At 39.2% G+C, this 19,607-nt stretch overlaps 1 protein-coding gene across 3 annotated transcripts in view; it reads left to right on the top strand.

The window, feature by feature from the left end:
• Positions 1-6,882, top strand: part of LOC143038014 (uncharacterized) — a 45,132-nt gene extending 38,250 nt beyond the window's left edge. For all 3 annotated transcript variants that reach the window (XM_076206847.1, XM_076206848.1, XM_076206849.1), the window contains exon 8: positions 6,289-6,882. In XM_076206847.1, the coding sequence (XP_076062962.1) occupies positions 6,289-6,542 (254 nt within the window). In that variant the 3' untranslated portion in view covers positions 6,543-6,882. The remainder of the gene's footprint in view (positions 1-6,288) is intronic.
• Positions 6,883-19,607: the final 12,725 nt, after the last annotated feature.

Below are 19,607 nucleotides of genomic sequence, written 5' to 3' on the forward strand. Positions count from 1 at the left end.
CAGAAGCAATGTAGCAAGACACAGCACATCCAGAGCAAGGCTGCTTCATTTATTCAGTGACCCCCCTCTCTCTCAACTTGTTCAGAAAAAGATGAGACTGGGAGAAATCCCTTCGGGTTACTTCAAAATATCATTCACACATACTCCCTCACCCCACCATCCCCCACCCACTCCCTTGCATCACAGCATCATCTATACACAACCATTCTCCACTCACCACTATCTTCTGTCTTCTCCCTTCTTCATCAGATTTTCCCCTCATTCCCAAAGCCCCTTTTACCCCATCCATCCATTTCATCCTTGGTCACACCCTCATGTTCACTTCCTCCACCTCTGCCTTCCACACCTCTTACTATTCTTCACTCATTCTTTCTATGTGTCCAAACCACCCCAATACTCTTTCATCAACCCTGTTTCCCAACTCCCTTTCCACCCCTGCTCTCCTCCTCACCTCATTTCTCACTCTATCCAGGCTAGTAACCCCTACCATACTTTTCAGATATTTCACCTCAAACACATTTAAACTCTTCCTCTCTTATGTTCCATGTTTCTGCCCCATGCAGTGCTGTTGGCACAGTTACTTCTTCATACAATCTTCTCTTAGCATCCATTCCCAAATGTCTATTTCTCATTAAACTTTTTAATCCCCAAAGGCATTTACTTGCTTCTCTCAATCTACATTTTACCTTCCTGCCACATTCGCCCCCAAGTATCTAGAACCATCCACTTCCTCCATTCTCTCTCCCTTAACCTGTTAAACGTCACCCTCCGCGACCATTGGCGCTTTGGCAGAGTCATCCTCTTTCAAGTTAGGACTTTTTTTTTTTTTTTTTTTTTTTTTGCTCATTTCTCTCATTTCTTATGAACTTGTTTGCTTTGGTTTTATAATTTTTTTTATTTTTCAAACTTTGTCTATTTTGACATAAATATACATATTTAGTCAATGTTGGAATAATGAACAAATTAGGAAAAGAAAAAAAAAAAAAGGCTTGATTTCTTTTTATGAAAATAAATGTTAAATTCAATGACAAGAAAATGGAGGAAAGGACACACATGCACACACACATTTGTTCCTTGAAAGAAGGAAAAGTCCCAGAAGATTGGAAAAAAGCAAATATAGTACATATATATAAAGGGGGAAATAAAGAAGACCCTACCAACTACAGACCAGTCTATCTAACAAGTACAATAGCAAAAATATGTGAAAGAATTGTCAAAAGTAGATTGGTAAAATATTTAGAAAAAAACAATGTGCTAAATCCAAGGCAATTTGGATTCAGACAAGGACGATCATGCGTCACCAATTTACTATGTTTCTATTCAAGGCTAATAGATATAATACAAGAAAGAGATGGATGGGCTGAGTGTGCATTCTAGACCTAAAAAAAGCTTTTGACAAAGTACCACATAAGAAGTTGCTTAAGAAATTAGAAACTGAAGGAGGAATACAGGGCAAACTGCTTAAATGGATGGAAGACTTTTTGCAAGAAAGAAAAATGAGAGTAGTAATAAGAGACAAACACTCAAAATAGGATGAAGTAATAAGCGGTGTTCCACAAGGAACAGTTCTGGCCCCAATAATGTTTGCTATATATATTAATGATATGGATGATGGAATTGAAAGTTATATGAGCTTCTTTGCAGATGATGCAAAACTGTTAAAAAAAAAAAGTGAACACGGAAGAAGATTGTGAGTCACTACAGAGTGATCTAAATAAAGTATGGGAATGGAGTAGGAAGTGGGAGATGGAGTTCAACACTAAAAAGTGTAGTATAATGGAATTTGGAAAAAGCAAAAACAGAATAACAGGATCATATAAATTGGGAGAAGAAGGAATAAAAAAAGTAGAAAATGAGAGGGACCTGGGAGTCGTTATTATGAACAATATGTCACCTGAGAAACATATAAATAAGATTTTTGGAGAAACTTATAACTTAATAAGAACAATCAAAGTGGCATTTACATACCTGGATGAAGAAATGGTGAAGAAAATTCTAATCACTCTGATAAGACCAAGATTGGAATATGCAGCAACGATATGGTCACCAAGTACAAAAAAAAAATGTATAAAAAAACTTGAAAGAATACAAAGAGCAATTACAAAATTGGCACCAACACTCTCAAAACTATCATATGAAGAGAGACTAGCAAAACTTGAACTACAGACACTAGAGCAAAGAAGAGAGAGAGGAGATTTGATAGCTATTTACAGAATCATGAAAGGCATAGAAATTATTGATAGAGAGAATCTGATAAAATGGGATGATAGAATTACAAGAGGACACGGAAAGAAAATCAAGAAAGACAGCTATAGAAGAGATCTGAAAAAGAACAGCTTTCCTCACAGAGTAATAGACAGTTGGAACAAGATAGATGAGAAAGTGGTGTGTGCAAAAACAATACATAAATTTAGAAATAGTTTAGATAAAATGAGATATGAAGATGGGACACCATGAGCATAGCTCCCCTTCCCGTAAAATACAAGGTACAACTAGGTAAATACATACACACACACACACACACGAAAAATCCAGAAAAACAAAAGAGATATGAAAATATAATTCTATGATGAATGCTCACCTCGTACTGAAAACATTTCTTTGCAACCTTCTAGCGAACCAGCAAAAGTTGCCACAAACTTCAAGATGCACTCAGAATGTTGTCAGATGATGTTCCTATAGTTTTCTATATGTATAAATGTGGTATGAAGTCAGAGACAGTTTGAAAGGAGCTTTTAAAGTTGAGGACGGTATATACCGTTGAGTGGAATTGTAGAAAGAAATTGGAAAACAGCATAAGCAGTAGCAGATGGTTAACAGGTTAATACTCGCTTTCAGTTTAGTGCCATATTCTTCCCTTGTAAATCTCATCACCTTATTTTTACCCACATTTATCTTCAACTTCCTTATTTTGCACACCTTCCCAAACTACATCACTAACTTCCTTAATCCCTCTGATTCTGCCACAACGTAGTGTTTTCAGCAAACAACAACTGGCTTATCTCCCACTTTTCTCCATTATCTTCAACAATCTCATTACCCTTACGTCTACCTCTACAACCACCCCATCCATGTATATGTTGAACAGCCAAGGTGACATAACACTTCCCTGGTGAAATTCCACCTTTACTTCAAACCACTCACTCTCTCCATTTCTAATTATAAGACAGGCTCTACTGCTCTTATAAAAACTCTTGACTGCACTTAACATCTTTCCTCCTATCCCATATATCTGCAATACCTCCCACATTGCCTTCCTGTCTACCCTGTCATAAACCTTTTCCAAATCCATAAAGGTCCAAAAAAACATCCTTACCTTTTCCTGAACCTTTCTCACATATCTGCCTTACCACAAAAATATGACCTGCACAACCCCTACCTGTTCTAAACCCACACTGTTCCTCACCAATTACTCCCTCTTTTGCTCTCCTAATCCTCTCAACCAAGACCCTCCCATAAGCCTTCCCAAATACACTCCTTAAACTGATTCCTATGAAACTACTACACTCACACTTGTCTCCTTTTCCCTTGTAAAGTGGAACTATAGAGGCACTCCTCCAGTCCTCCGACACTCTACTCTCTTATAGAAAAATATTATAAACAACCTCACCAGCCAACCCATCATCATTGTGTACCTCCCTTTTTTAAACACTCTGTATGACATCCATCCAATCCAGGTGCCTTACCTACTCTCATCATTTTAATAACTGCTTTCACTTCATCTTTCCTTATTTCTCTATTTTCCTCTTTCATCACTGTCATTTTCTTAGCGCTTCCCACTACAGCTACCTTTCCCTCACTATCCTCCTTCATATTTAGCAACTCCCTAAAATACTCTGCCCATCTTCCTCTTTCTGCTATCTTTTCCATTATCATCTCATCATCTGCATCTTTTACCTTTTCTTCTTTACTTGATTCACCTTCTCTCCCTCTCTTAATTTCTTTCCAAAACCTCTTTTTATTACTTTTAAAATTTCTGTCATTCCCTCTTAATTTCTTTCTAAAACCTCTTTTTATTACTTAAAAATTTCTGTCATACTCTTACCCCATTTCACATCTGCTCTCCTCTTTGCCTCCTTTATCTTATGCTTTACTTCCCTTTTATTTGTACCTCTCATATGATTCTCTCATCCTATTATGTAACCAATCTGTGAATGCTCATTTCTTCTCTTCTACAACCTTTGCTTCATCATCACACCACTCGCTACACTTCTATTTCCTTCCATCCTCCTTGTTCCACATATCATCTTTTCACACCTTGTGACCCCCTCCATGAGACATTCCCATTCCTCCATTCCTAATTCTACTCTGTCTTTCACTCCCTCCCACTCTTCTATCGGCTTCTTGTACTCATATTCATTTTCTTTCTCATTTAACCCCTTCCATACGGTGCCACATACGTAGGCGTGATGAGCAAGTGGATTCGCGAGGCTGCCATATCAGCGTCTTGATTATATTTATTGTAGTTGTCCCTGCATAACTGACATACTCTAAACTGGCTTCATCATATTTTCTATGGTCATCAAAATTCACGGGTGAAAGAGAGAATGATCGATATAAGCGGTGATTATTTTTTATGATGCGAGTATTATGACGCAACATCGTATGTCTGGCAGCTAATGCTGCCCGCGAGATTTTGAACCGTAGTGAAGAGGTTAAGCAGTTTATTCTAAGCACCTCCCTACCTTCTGTCCTTTTTCCTCTTTCTCCATCTATCCTCCACTCTCAACTTACCTTACAATAAATGGTCTGATACTACCCCACTCTCCCCTAAGAACATTTACATCCAAAACTTCCTAATCTTCTCCTGGTTACTGCTTCATAGTTCATTAAAACCCTATCAACCACCCTTCCATCCACCACTCTCTCCCATGTGTACTTATGCTTGACTTTCTTCCTAAATACTGTATTTGCTATCATCAACTCTATTTCTAGACACATCTTCACCATCATCTCTCCAGTATGATTTTTTTTTTCTGGAACTCCACACTCCCTAACAATGCCGTCTGTTGGTTCATCTCCTAGCATTGAGTTCTCCAGTACTACTACAATGACATTTCTCCCTAAACCTTCTATGCACTCATTTAAATCTATAAAAAAATAACTCCCTTTCCTCTACACTCTTCTCACTACCAGGCTCATGTGCACTTACAAAAACCCACATCCTCCCCTCCCAGTTTCACCTTCATCCATATTAACCTTGAAGATACCTCCTTCCATTCCATCACATGTATACCCATCTTTTCACTTACTAGTATAGCCACCCCTTCTCTCCCTCATCCTCTCTTCACTTCTGACAACCTCCTAACTACACTTCCAAACTCAAACATGCTCCTCCCTTTTAACTTAGCTTACAAACATACTGCCTATCTCTTCCCCTTTTGCTCATTACACTTTTTAATCCACCAAGGCATTTACTTGCTTCTCTCAATCTACATTCTACCTCCACTCCACCCTTTCCTGCAACATTTGCACCCAAGTATCTAAAACTATCCACTTCCTCCATTCGCTCTCCCTTAATGCTCACTTCCAGTCTGCTGCCACTTTCACCCCTTGTGCATCTCATCACCTTTTACCCACATTTATCTTCAATTTTCTTCTTTGATACATTCTCCCAAACTCTGACACCAACTTCCTCAATCCCTCCTCTGATCCTACTTCAAGCGCAGTGTCGTCCGCAAACAACAGCTGGCTCACCTCTCACTTTTCTCCATTTTCTTTAAATGGTTATATATATATACACACATACAGTAAACCCTTGATATAATGGATGATATGGGGACAGGGGTCTGTCATTGTATCTGAAGATCTCTTATAACTGAGGATCCATTGTATTCAATGGAAATACCGGACAGATCCATTATATTTCAAAGTTTGTCCAGTATTAGAAATTACAGTTAACCCTCGATATGACAGACAATATGGGGATGGGTCCGTCATTATATCTGAAGATCCATTATAACAGAGCATCCCTCGCTATAACGGATGAAAATCTGTTAGAGTGAGTGTTTGTCCATTCAGATTTTTTGTCTTTTGTATCCGATATCTGTTATATCAAGATCCGTTATATTGAAGGTTTGCTGTTTATATATATATATATAATATATGTATATATATAATATATATATATATATAATATATATATTATATTATATATAATATATATATATATATAATGTATATATATATATATATATATATATATATATATATATATATATATATTTTTTTTTTTTTTTTTTTTTTTTTTTTTTTTTCTGTATTGCCACTTGATTTTTTATTTTTCAGGGGAAGGCTTCATTTATATCTTGAAAAGCGTTAAGGAGGAATTGGTCAGCACTTCATCAAAAGCAGACTTTTTTGTTAAACAAGTTCACTTTGGTATCAAAGAAGAGAATATTAACCTGCTTCTGGAATCTATAGATGAGGTGCTTAAGTTTTTGCCAGAAGATCTCATGGCAATAGCAGAGGGTATTGAAGAATATATGGATGATAGTGATGACTACAATGATGATGATGAAGATGATGATGATTTCTACTAACAGGTTTAGATGGTAAAGTTTTTTGGTGTGAATGATTAAATACATATATTCTTGTATATCATGATTAAGGGAAAAGTTTCATACTGTTTTACAAGTTCATTGTCTCTGTTATTTCAGTTTAGCAAAAATCTTCATTTTATTTGAAGTTTGAATATATATTTTTTTAATCTATTGGTATTACCCTAGATAAACAGTATACTGTATGCATAGAAAATATTAAAACATTCAGTGTGTAGACACTAGAGCAAGTATTTTTGATCAATTTTTTTGTTCTAGATTTGATTCCAAATTCTGAGTTACATGATTGGCACTGTATGCACATATAAAGAAGCTAATTTCTTTTGTGTTTATCCACTATTCCTATATAACAATGATTGTTACCTTGTGGGGAGACAGGAGTCTTCTACAAGAAAAACCTTGTTGCCTCGAGTTTTACTGACAGAAATTGCCTCAAGTTTCACCAACAGAAATTGCCTTGAGTTTCATATATATACAAAGTTGTTTTTTTTTTTTTTTTTTTTTTTTTTTCTTCTTCTTCTTCTTCTTAAAAGGGAGGTAGCCAAAATCAAAAGGCATGATTCCACTACCACCTATTTCATCCCCACCCATTTCACTCTCATTCACCACCCCTCTCTCCCTCCCTCTCTCTCATTTTGGCTCCTCATGAATGATGAGTCATCCCTGCATCTTGCCCATTGCCCTGGGTCAGAAGCAATAAAGCAAGACACAACATATCCACAGCAAGACATTTGCATTTAATCAGTAACACCCATCACCATAGTGATTGGCATCAATCCTTAGGTTCTCCCATAGATCTTGGATAGGGGTAGAGCGTTTCTTACGAGTGTCTTGCCTGTTATGAATCTCATTTCAAGGTTCTGCATCTTTTGCCTCATCTTTTGGCAATAAAGAGGGTGGCAAGATCTTAGGCCAGGAGATAGGAGACAGGTCATTTAGAGGAAAACCAAGTGCTGCCTTGCCTTACCACATCCTCATGGCAGGAAATTGAAGTAGTGTGTGTAAGGGAGGTAGCCAGCCAAGGCACCCACTCAAATCCATCACCCATTTGTTTCCCTCTTATCTTAGCTCCTCATGGATGATTATCCCTGTCTCCTACCCACTGCCCAGGTCAGAAGCAATGTAGCAAGACACAGTACATCCATAGCAGGGGCAGCTGCTTCATTTACATGGCAACTCTTGCTATTTGTCTCCTGTGAAAAATAGGGAAGAAAAGGAGAAATGCCTCTAGAGTGCATGAAATTATTATTCATTCTCCACTAACATCTAATCCTTGCTCAACAGACATTCCCATTTTGCTCAAAGCCCCTTTCACCCCATCCATCCATCTCACTTTTGGTCTTCCCCTCAAGTTCACTCCATCCACCTCCACTTTCCACACTTTTTGTTAATCTTTCTTCTCTTGTTCTTTCCATGTGCCCAAACCAGTACAATAATGTAACAGAAGAAGGGAGAAGCAGCTCTCCCAAAACTAAAACTCCTCTGTTGTATCTCCACCCAACTCCACAACCCCATGCTCAGTCCAAACATCAGTCTGCGGTGACAACTGTGGAAATTTCCTGTGCACTTAACAGAGGGGAGAGGGTCATAATTGTTGGTGTACCCCTCACATCTCATTGTGTCATGGATGATCATCCTGTCCCACCTGCCATAATGCTCAGGTCAAAAGCAGTGCAGTATGATAGCGTGATACAGCAGGGCCTGACAGCTGGAGATGCTTCATTATATAGTGACTTTAACCCCCAATCTTCACAGGAAATTTTTGCAGAGCAAATGGAAAGAAATTCCCAACAAGCTGACTGTCATCTGATTTCCAGTGGGGACTAAGAAAGTAGACTTTCTAACATCAGCATTAGTAAGGTAGAAGTAGTCAACAGATTGAAAGAATTAAAGCTACAAAATCCTTGGGTCCAGACAATTTTTTTCTGAGAGTATTTAAAGATTGTAAATTTGAAATATGTGACCAGTTAAAAGAAATATTTAATAAGTCAGTAGACACTGGATTTGTGCATATTGCCTGGGGGTAGGCAAATGTTCTTGTCTTCAAAAAGTGAGATAGTCTATATTACAAAGGATTACAAAGGCAGAGCATGTTGACAGGAGACCTTTTGGTCCATAACTAGATTGGATGCTAATATATATATATATAATATAATAAAATAAAATAAAAAAGAAATATAATAAGCAATAATAATGAAATGAATGCATAGGTATATAAATTAATGAACAAACAGATAAAGAGTAAATAATAGATTAACAGATAAATAATGATATATGAAAATCAAGCAAATAAACAAATAATATAAAATGGCAGTCATTACAGCATCTTGCTTAGATGCTTATCTAAACAAATCTTAAAGCTTTGAACTGAACTACATTGCATTGCCTCTGCAGGAAGTCTATTCCATTCATTAACTAGATTATGCAACTACAGGCCAATCAGTTTGACATCAGTTATTGGTAAAATGCTTGAATCAATAATAGCTGATAGAATTAGAGATCACATTGAGAGATATAATTTGATTCACGACTCACAGCATGGCTTCACATAACAATGATAGTTATGATGTCATTTACCTTGACTTTAGCAAAGCATTGGACAGGGTACCCCACCAGAGTCTACTAGACTAAATAAAGTGCCTATGGCATAGGAAGAAAAGTAAATGGATTAGAGCTTGGATCAGAGACAGAAAACAGTGAGTCACTATAAACAGTGTAAAATCCAAATAGGGGAGTGTTTCTAATGGAGTTCCCCAGGGCTTGGTTTTGAGTTCCTTATTGTTCATTATGTATATAAACAACTTGTACAATGGGATTAATGGTGATGTAAGTTTGTGCATGACACTAAAATAGGACGCCTAATTAGGTCAGGAGTAGACGCCAAGATTCTGCAGGAATGTCTTAACAAATTGTTCATATGGTTGGTGAAATGGCAAATGGACTTCAGTATCTCAAAGTACATACATACATATACCAAGGCTTTTTCCCCCTTACAAGGGAGGTAGCCAAAAAGGAAAAGGCATGAAATCATTTCCACCCATTCCATCCCTGAATACGCAACACACCCCTCCACCCTCCCTCTTATCTTAGCACCTCCTGGATGACGGGTCATCCCTGCACCTTGTCCACTGCCCTGGGTCAGAAGCAGTGTCGCAAGACACAGCACATCCACAGCAAGGCCGCTTCATTAAATCGGTGACCCCCCTCTCCGTCCCCCCATTGCATAAAAGGAGAAGACGGGGAGAAATCCCTTCAGGCTGCGTCAAATTTTGCTCACACATACTACCTCACCCCCCATCCCCCCATCCATTCCACCTCATGCAATCACATCATCATCCATATACAACCATTCTCCATTCACCCCTGTCTTCTGTCCTCTCCCGTCCGTCCTCAATAGACATTCCCCTCTTCCCCAAAGCCCTTCACCCCATCCATCCACCTCATCCTAGGACGTCCCCTCATGTTCACTCCCTCCACATCTGCCTTCCATACTTCTTTTACTAGTCTTTCTTCACTCATTCTCAAAGTGCAGTGTGTTAAATGTGGGACTACACAACCCCAAAAGTAGATTTTGCTTAGATAACACATTTTTAGAGAAAACTGAGTGCAAGAGAGACTTGGAAATTCTAGTGAGTCCTGAAATATCCAGGAAATAGTGCTTTAGTGCCAGGAATAAAGCTAACAGAGCATAAGGTTTCATTGCTAGGACAGTTACAAATAGAAGTGCAAATGTAATTAGTGTAGATTTGTGGTTGAATAGTCTACATTTACTGGTCTGGTGAGATAAACTCAGAGAGGTTGTCTTTGCTTTAATGTTTGTCTTCCCTGGTATACAAATAAAAGCAACCTCTGAGGAAGACTCAGGGGTGGGTTGCCAGATTCAAATTTATAGAGGTACAAGTAGGCTGTTGCCATATACATTATTTCCTTAATCTATGTACAATGCATGGACTGTATCTAGTGATGCAAAAAAAAAAAAAAAAAAAATTAATCGCAAATTAAAAGAATTTGTTTTTATGATTTTTTTTGTTTTTTTCACATCCAAATTTGTTCAGATATTAAATATCAAGTATATGAAAACAGGTGTAAGTACTTGATTCATCCCTCCACATATGTATATCTACCTTATCCAAAGAGACATCAGACACAGTATAAAAATAAACAAGTAATTGGTCTTTTTAGTCAGGACTCAGATGCTGCAACAAGTGTAGATACTGTATATGGGCCACTATGGCTACCTTACAAAATTCACTCTTAGTATAATCTTCAAAGATTAAACACTCCAAATTTCCTTGTCATGAATGGTTAAACATACACATAAAATAGGATATACAATAAGGTATGCACAAATTAATCATGGTCTATGGGCCTGGAAAAAGCAGGAAGAGAGTGCAAGGATAGGAGCAAATGGAGCCTTCTATCATGGCCATCTCCTGGAGGGGGGTAAGTTCCTAGGGACAGGCATCAGACTCAGACATTGTAGATATAGTAGGCTCTGAACTTCTGACTCCGTCAATCCAAGTCCTGCAGTTTCTGCTGTTCCTCTTAAGGCTCCTCTATATCAGATGGGAAAATCTGGGGCTGGGCGGTTCATCAATTGAGCCCTCAGAATATTCCATTTCTGATTCATCCGACTCAAGCTGGAAAGTAGGGATGTTGCTTGAAGCTGAACCTTCTGAAGAAGGTGAGGGAGTTCATGGGTTTTGAAAATGAGCAGCTGCAATCTCCATCTTGCAGGACCACAATATGTAGGTACCTGTATTGGTCATTGGCAAGAGTGTTGATAGCTTTGTTGGGAATCTTCTGAGGGTAAGGATGTCATCTGTTCTAGATTTATTTCTCCATGGGTGATCACACTTTGATTGAACAATCTCAGGTAGAATGTAATTACTAGAACATGAGGGGAGTGCTTCAATATTCCCATTAGGATTCTGTCACACTAAAGCTTGACCAGACTTGAATGTAGCATCAATACCCAGTAGGGTCTAAAGCAAAAGGTCTCATTCCCTCTCCTATGCAGTCTGGAGAAACTGGACATGGCAGCTAAATGTAGTGGTTACATGGCAAAAACTCCAGAAAACTTCCTCAAGATTTCCTAATTTTAACAGTAACAGGTGAGGATTGAAGACATGGGTGACTTATCAAGGGCCTGTGTACTGTACTGTAATTTGTTGCCAACCATTCATAGGCACCTCTATTCTGGAGGATAATCATATCAATTTTGGAGTCAAGTATGGGTCAGTAGAGTGCATTGTAATTATGGGAATATATCTTTAGAATGCAGGAATATTGGGACAGAGTTTGGAAAGGTTTGCCTATTGAAATGGTGTGGAAAGATAAGGGTATTGGCATTTGTTCTTCTAAACTTACATTTAATGTAAGCATGGAGCTCTGGGTGAAGCAGATGCTGTGGCACAGTTTGGAAAGGTTTGTCTATTGAAATAAAATGTAGAAACATAGGGATATTGGTGTTGATTCTTCTAAAATTACATGTAGTGGAAAATTGATGATGGAGATGAGTCTAGAGATGATGAGTGCAAATACTTTAGGAAGATAGTCAAGCATAAGTATACATGGGAGAGTGGTGGATAGAAGGGTGGTAGATAGGGCTTTAATGGACCACACAGTGATAACCAAAAGAGTAGGAAGAGTTTTGGATGTACATGTTCTTAGGGGAGAGAGTGGGGGAATATTAGATAATTTTTCTTGTGGAGGGTAAGTTGAGAGTGGAGGATAGATGGAGAAAGGAAATGGACAGAAGGTAGGGAGGTGCTTAGAGTAAGCTGCTTAAATAATATAGAAAAAAAGGAGTACAAAAAGAAACTGAGGAGTGGGAGGGAGTGAAAGATAGAGTAGAACTAGGAGTGGAGGAGGAATGAGGATGGTTCAAGTAGGGAGTCACAAGGTGTGCAAAGTTGGTGTGTGGAGGACAGGAGGAAATAAAAGGGTAGTGAGTGGTGGGATGATGAAGCAAAGAAGGTTGTAGGAAAATGAGCATTCAGAGATTGGTTACAAAATAGGGTGAGAGAATCATATGAGAGGTACAAAGAAAAGAAAATATATTTTTTTGTGCTACTAAACACATGAGAGTTGATGACTGGCGACTGCTCTCCTCTTTCTACAGCTTTCAGCCAGTGGCACAGAAACAGCCCCTCACTGATACTCTGAGAGATCTGTGGAAGGTTTCCAAAACCATTGCCAGCCACCCTGGGAAAGAAATCTGACTCAAAGCAATGGTTGACTGATTGACTAACTAAACAAATACATATACCAAGGGCTTTTTCCACCTTACAAGGGAGGTAGCCACATACTCCACTCCCATTCACCACCACTCCCTCTTTTCTTGGCTTCTCCTGGATGATTGGTCATCCCTGCATCTCGCCCACTGCCCTGGGTCAGAAGCAATGCAGCAAGACACAATGCATCCTCAGCAAGGCCACTTCATTTAATCAGCACTAACCTCCGCCCCATTCACGAAGAAAAAGAGAAGACAGGGAGAAATCCCTTTGGACCACAATGGAAATAAGCTGAGGATCACAATGGAAATAAACTGAGGACCACATTGGAAATAAGCTTACATGCTTTCTTTGTGTTATACATGGCAATTGTAATTGTTATTTCAAATTATGTGCTCTTTTCATTATCTGCACTTCTTGTATATTGACTCATTGTCAAATAAATTTATTATTATTAAAACATCATACACACATTCCCTAACCTCCCCATCCCCGACCCATTCCCTTTCATGCATCACAGCATCATCCAATCATTCTCCACTCACTCCTATCTTCTGTGTTCTCCCTACCTTCCTCAATAGACATACCTCTCTTTCTCAAAGCCCCTTTATAAACAAGTAAACAAATACATGAAATATAAGATAGTGCACGACAGTGACGTGGGCTTGCTCGCAGGGAAAAAAGCACAGGTTATCTGCAGTTCATACCAACTAATCTGACTCCAGCACTTAGGTGCGATGCTATTCTCTAAGAGACATAAGTTATCTTTGAAATACTTATACCTCGAAGAAATGTGAACATATGTACATCCCCCAAACATTCATCCTCAAACTCCCTTTTACTGCCAAGCACACCCTTATCAAAAACCCTCCCTTCCTAAACTTACACCAGGCAGGATATATATATATATATATTAACAACCACAATGCACTTTAATTCTAAGCCATCAAAGGCCAGCATGCTGAAATTGAAATGTGGTACTGCCCAGGACTCAAACTAGGCTATCAAGAGAGGGACCCATTCAGTGTTGTACAAATACCTTCCCGTGTTCGCATACTTCCAATTGTACTATCATAGTGGAGATAGGTTGAATGGAAAATTTCATATTGTGTATGTAACTCGAGCATATAAGAAGAAATGCACAGAACTTATATCTCTCTTGTTAGCTTAGTTGGAAAGTCACTGTCACACTTGTCATGAGGATACTGGGTTTGAGTCCTGGGCACTACCACATTTCAATTTCAACATGCTGGCCTTTGATGGCATAGAATTAAAGTGCATTGTGGTTGTTAAAATGTATCTCTAATCACTGGGACCCTTTAGTATGTAAAATGATGGTCTTTCGTAATTCGTTATCTACACCAATGATACTTTGGGTGAATGTGGGATGGGTGGCATAGTGAAAAAATAAGTTTGGGGAAGTGGGAGGCATACGAAATGAACCAGGTACGACTATCTGTGTCTTGCTTCCTTGCTTTAACCCATGAAGAATCGTTACCCCCGACTTCGACAGGGTGACAGTACTTCATGTGGGTCCCAGGGTGACAATTCTTCATGTGGGCTATCCTAGGGTGACAATTCTTCACGCGGGCTATCCTAGGGTGACAATTCTTCACGTGGGCTATCCTAGGGTGACAATTCTTCACGTGGGCTATCCTAGGGTGACAATTCTTCACGTGGGCTATCCTAGGGTGACCATTCTTCATGCGGGCTATCCTAGGGTGGAATTTTTTCATGTGGGCTATCCTAGGGGGACAATTCTTCATGTGGGCTACCCTAGGGTGACAGTTCTTCATGTGGGCTATCCTAGGGGGACAATTCTTCATGTGAGTCAGCTTGGGTTTACGATTCTTCGGTTGTACAAGTTGATGACAATAAGCATAAACCTCGTTCAACCTAACCTAACCTAATTTCTATGCCACTGTTGACAATTCTTCAGGTATCTCATGGGGGTGACGATTCTTCATGTGGGTGTTCTGGGGTGACAGTTCTTCATGAGACCCCAGGGATGAACCGTCGTCCAGGAGCAAAGATGAGAGAGAGGGGTGGTGAGTGGGAGTGGAGTATGTGGAGATGAAATGAGTGCGAGTGGGATTATGCCTTTTGACTTTGGCTACTTTCCTTGTTAGGAGGAAAAATCCTTGGCATATGTATGTACGACTATATTTTATGTGATATCGTGATCATCAGTAATCTGAAATTCTCAAAAAATGTATTAATGTCGAAAGAAAAAAAAAATGCCAAGTGCATGAGAACTAGTCTGCCCCCGAATGAGCTCATATGCTGAAGCGCCTGTTACTGTGTGCTTGCTTCATATTTTCGCAGCGTCCAGACAATTTATTTATATATATATATTTTTTTTTCGCGAATATATATATATATATATATATATATTTTTTTTTTTTTTGCCAAATGATACAGGTGTGCTTCACGTGATTTTATTTATGTGTATGACATTGTACAAAGAATATTTCCATTGCCTCCTATCACAGAAGAAAAATGTTAATGCCAGGTAGTGCATGATTGGCTTGCCGCCATAGTAACAAGAGTTGCCACTCGGAAATAATAACACTTTGTTTTTATTCATTTGTTTTATTTTCACCTTATGAGAGTTAAGTGAGTTAGAGGTCTACGAATAGCATGTGAATTCCTATATGTTCTTTTGTATTATTATTATTTATTACATAGACGTCAGTGATATTGCTTTGATATCATAATGGAACGTTAAAAATATATGCTGGCAAGCATCTCGGGTGCTGATTGTTTGGAAGATTTTGTTCCGTTATTAAGTAAACAAGACGCCATCAATGTGTGTTCTAATCAATGTGCGCACCATTGCAGATATAACTTGGCGAGTGAATGAATCGCACAACATATACATCTACACATAGGACGCCTTGTTCATGGTAACCGGCCTAATGTTTGTTTCATAAACCTTTCTTATACAGGTTTACACAGGATATACCTCACTACATGCATACTCTCCGGGAAATCTTATACCGATATATGTATTCCATTATCAGAAGGTCACAAAGTATATATTTGACCTATTTGCATATTAGTGTAATATTGTTACACGGGATATGTATGTCATTTCTAGTTGCATACACTCGTCAGACGCGCACACATATATTCACATATAAAGTCTTGTGTGTATCCTGTTTACATTAACTATCATTTTATTAGATTATCAATTGATTGCTTTCTACGAGTATTATATACGTACGGGCTAGCTTTGATATACATACTGTGTACATTTTATTCATTGTGTGAGCTTTAATGGGGATCTCACAGCCTAATTTGTTTCATATAAATTTTTGTCGCTGGGGAACATCGAAAGGATGGTCCAGCGAGACGGACATCATATAGAATCATCTCCCTGGCACCCATCTTCGGAACCTGTCAACAACCTCACCTCCAAAGTGCAGCCCCGAGCGGCTGACACCCGGTCCCCGGACCAAGCCAAGGTCTGTGTCAGCTTTGACTGCATTTTCTCCGCCTTTACACTTTTACAGCTAATAACCGGCGACTGCTCTCCTTTACAATTACAAACCGGTGACACACTAACAGCGTTTTTTCCAGAGAGATCTATACGAGGGCCCGAGAACCGTCGCCAGTCCCTGTGGGGCCGCGGTGTTCCAGTCTGAGGAACTACACAGGCAAGACCAAAGGACTGTTCTCTCACATGCATTACCCGAATGACTTCAGGGCGCGACGCTTGTGTGTGTGCACACGCGTTTCAATAGACGCACACAAGCGCGCACACACACACACACACCTGGCAGATAAACCATATGAGGAAAGACTAAAGTTACTGGGTCTGCCAACCATGAAAGATCGGAGGGAAAGAGGTGACATTATTACAGTGTTCAGGTCACTAAATGGGATAGATTGCATTGATAGAAGAGATCTCCTGATTAAAGATGGAAGGGCTTTAAGAGGTCATGGAAATTAATCAAGGAAGACCACATGTCGAAAGGATTTGAAGAAGTACAGTTTTCCAAATAGATGCATAAGTATGTGGAATAGCTTAGAAGGTGATGTAGCCCAAGGTCAAACAATAAATGAATTTAAATTAAATATGATAAATTGGAAGTCAAGGATATAGATTAAGTTCGAACTGTACATGAATTTGGGTCTAGGTATGCTGGAAAATTAGAGAATATGAGACGGGACCCAACGACCGTTGCTCCTATCCTGTATACTACAATTATGTAAATACACAGATGTCTAAGGGATATGAAGAAAAACAGTATTCTGTATAAATGCATAAGTACTTGGAATAGCTTAGACGGGGGATAGGTTATTAGCCCAAGCTCAAACTATACATGAATTCAAATCTAAACATGATAATTGGAAGCAAGAATATAGATTAAGGTGGAAGTGTTCACGAATTTGAGGTTGGGTATAAAAAATAAAAAAAAAAGAGTAAGAGGCGGGACCCAACGATCTTTGCTCCTTTCCTGTATACTACAATTAGGTAAATACACGCGCGCGCACACATACAAACATACAAGATCTGAGTTTCCGGAGGACAATAATTGTCTATAACGAGATGCGAGGCCTTGGTGAATCGAGCATACACAGATGCGAAAACAAACATGCTATTGCAAATCTGTGGATATCGCCAAGGGCACGCAAGAGTTCAGGTTGTGATTATTCCCACTGGAATAAGAAAAATTGTATATCACATATTTAAATACTTGAATCCTTTGATTAAAAAAACATTCATAAACATTCTCAGAACCATACGTACAGACGTACACACACACACACACGAGCAAACAGGCACGTAGAGACGAGATTCATTATACATACCAAGCACGCCTCGAAGATGCTCTGGGCAATTCTGAACACGAAGACGGCACGTGCTGGTCCTACAGGTAAGACAGTCCGACGAGTCCAGCAGGCGGTGGGACCGTCAACGGCGCACGTAGCCTACGCATGTGGGAAGGTAGATTGATAAGAAGGATGTCGGCGGAAGCCCGTGCCGTCAATGGGTTATGCTGGCAAACTGTTGGTCATGTAAACAGATCATAGACAGATGTAGTAAATATCCGAACGTCAGCTGAAAGGATACTGGCAACAGGCAGGTAAGTGTCCCCGATCTGGGACTGGTTGGGAAAGTAATAATATAGACATTTTAGATTGTGGTGACTTGGAAGAGGAAAGCAAAGGTCAAGTACGCATACTTTTATTTGATAATTTATGCAATATGTAGAGGGTTCAAATTATCCTCCCTATCCACCTACTGTATCTTGTTAGTCTGCATAACGCCATCAGAGGGTGGCAGGAAATACACAAGAAGTCGAGATCAAAACAAACCGACCCTCAGAGACGGAATGAACCAAACCTTTGAAGGGTCAGACGTCAAATATGGCAGCTTCTAATTTGCAGTCCAGCCTCTTCACTCCTTCATGGGTTGTTATAAACTTTCGGAAGCTCTGGACTCGGCTCAGAGAACAGAGAATTGCTTAGACTTGTACACATTGCATGCACCAGGAGAGACCACGTGAGATAGACTGCACGGCAAGAGAGCAGTGATTGTGCTTTGGATGGGAACCAAGCTACGGCGTGGTGTTTGTGAGCAGGACAGTTATCTGATTCTGTGGATGTATGTTCACCTATTTGTAATATTCAATGTTAAAGCTATACTCGTTCCTTTTTCTCTTTTTTATACCTTATGTGTGCACACTCGCTATTCAATACAGCATTTGCGCAGTTCATGGAGGAGGGAAATTGGAGCGCATGTTACTCCGCGTGAGCAGTGCTTCTGCCAGAGTTGCCGAAGAAGCTTCTATTGCTTGCCGAGGACATATGCTTGCCAGAATCTGTTCTTGTTTTTATATAATTATTATGGATCTTTACAAACTTGCTGTAAGGCCACTTGGCATCTGATGAAAAGTATGGGCAAGGGAAAACACAAGGAAGGTAGCAGGAAAATCAAGCAAATGGATTGGCTTTTTGAGGTCGACTCCATTGCCATCTTGTGACGCTGCCTTTAATTAAAAAAAGGCAAAATTTAGCATTGGCCATTTGAATGTTGATTTTGTTAATCCAGTTGAATATTTTAATTGTTTTATATATGTAATATGCAGTTTTCATTATTACACTTGTTTTGAAGTGAATTAAGTAAATTCAACATCCCACTTCAATACTCTGATTCGGTTGATAAGTTAGGCCTAGACGATGACGTTCGTTTTTTTTTCTTTTTTTTTTTTCTCTTTTTTACACAGGCTATGATCAGCTATTGTCTTCAGGAAGCGTGGTGACTGCCAGCTTAACAAATTCGAAGCACACCATTCCCTTTACCGATATTCGATTTTAAAACTAAGTTCGTCGTTTCTTTTGAAGCCTGTCATAGGTTGTTTTGGTTAAAGGATCAACAAGGCTGCCCGAAACTACGGGATTTCCAAGGATTGTGTATCATAGACGTGCCAAAAGGGTTCAAAATACACTATGGCAAAAATTAGATTATTTCAGTCCTCCAAATCAAATAATACATTTAGACCCATTGAAGCTTAAATTTGATGTATGATGGATATCCCTTATTTTGCCAATTGTTTTTATCTTTTACTGCCTTTCGTCTCTGCTCTCTTCTTACCTTTGCCTCTATGATTCAGCTTAAGGTAGGGGTACACTAGTCAACGGAATGCTTGGAATCCAACCTTTGCATTCGTCCATCCTTGAACGAGTGGTTAGCCGCGTGTCCAACCATACTGTGTAGAGATGTTCCCACCAATCACGTAAAAGGGGCTACACCATATCTCACCCTCTGTCCAGACAGAAACTCACGTTACCTGATCTCCTC

Source organism: Oratosquilla oratoria, chromosome 23 (genome assembly GCF_046742065.1).
Source record: "Oratosquilla oratoria isolate Oo_2021 chromosome 23, ASM4674206v1, whole genome shotgun sequence".
NCBI classification, from domain to species: Eukaryota; Metazoa; Arthropoda; class Malacostraca; order Stomatopoda; family Squillidae; genus Oratosquilla; species Oratosquilla oratoria.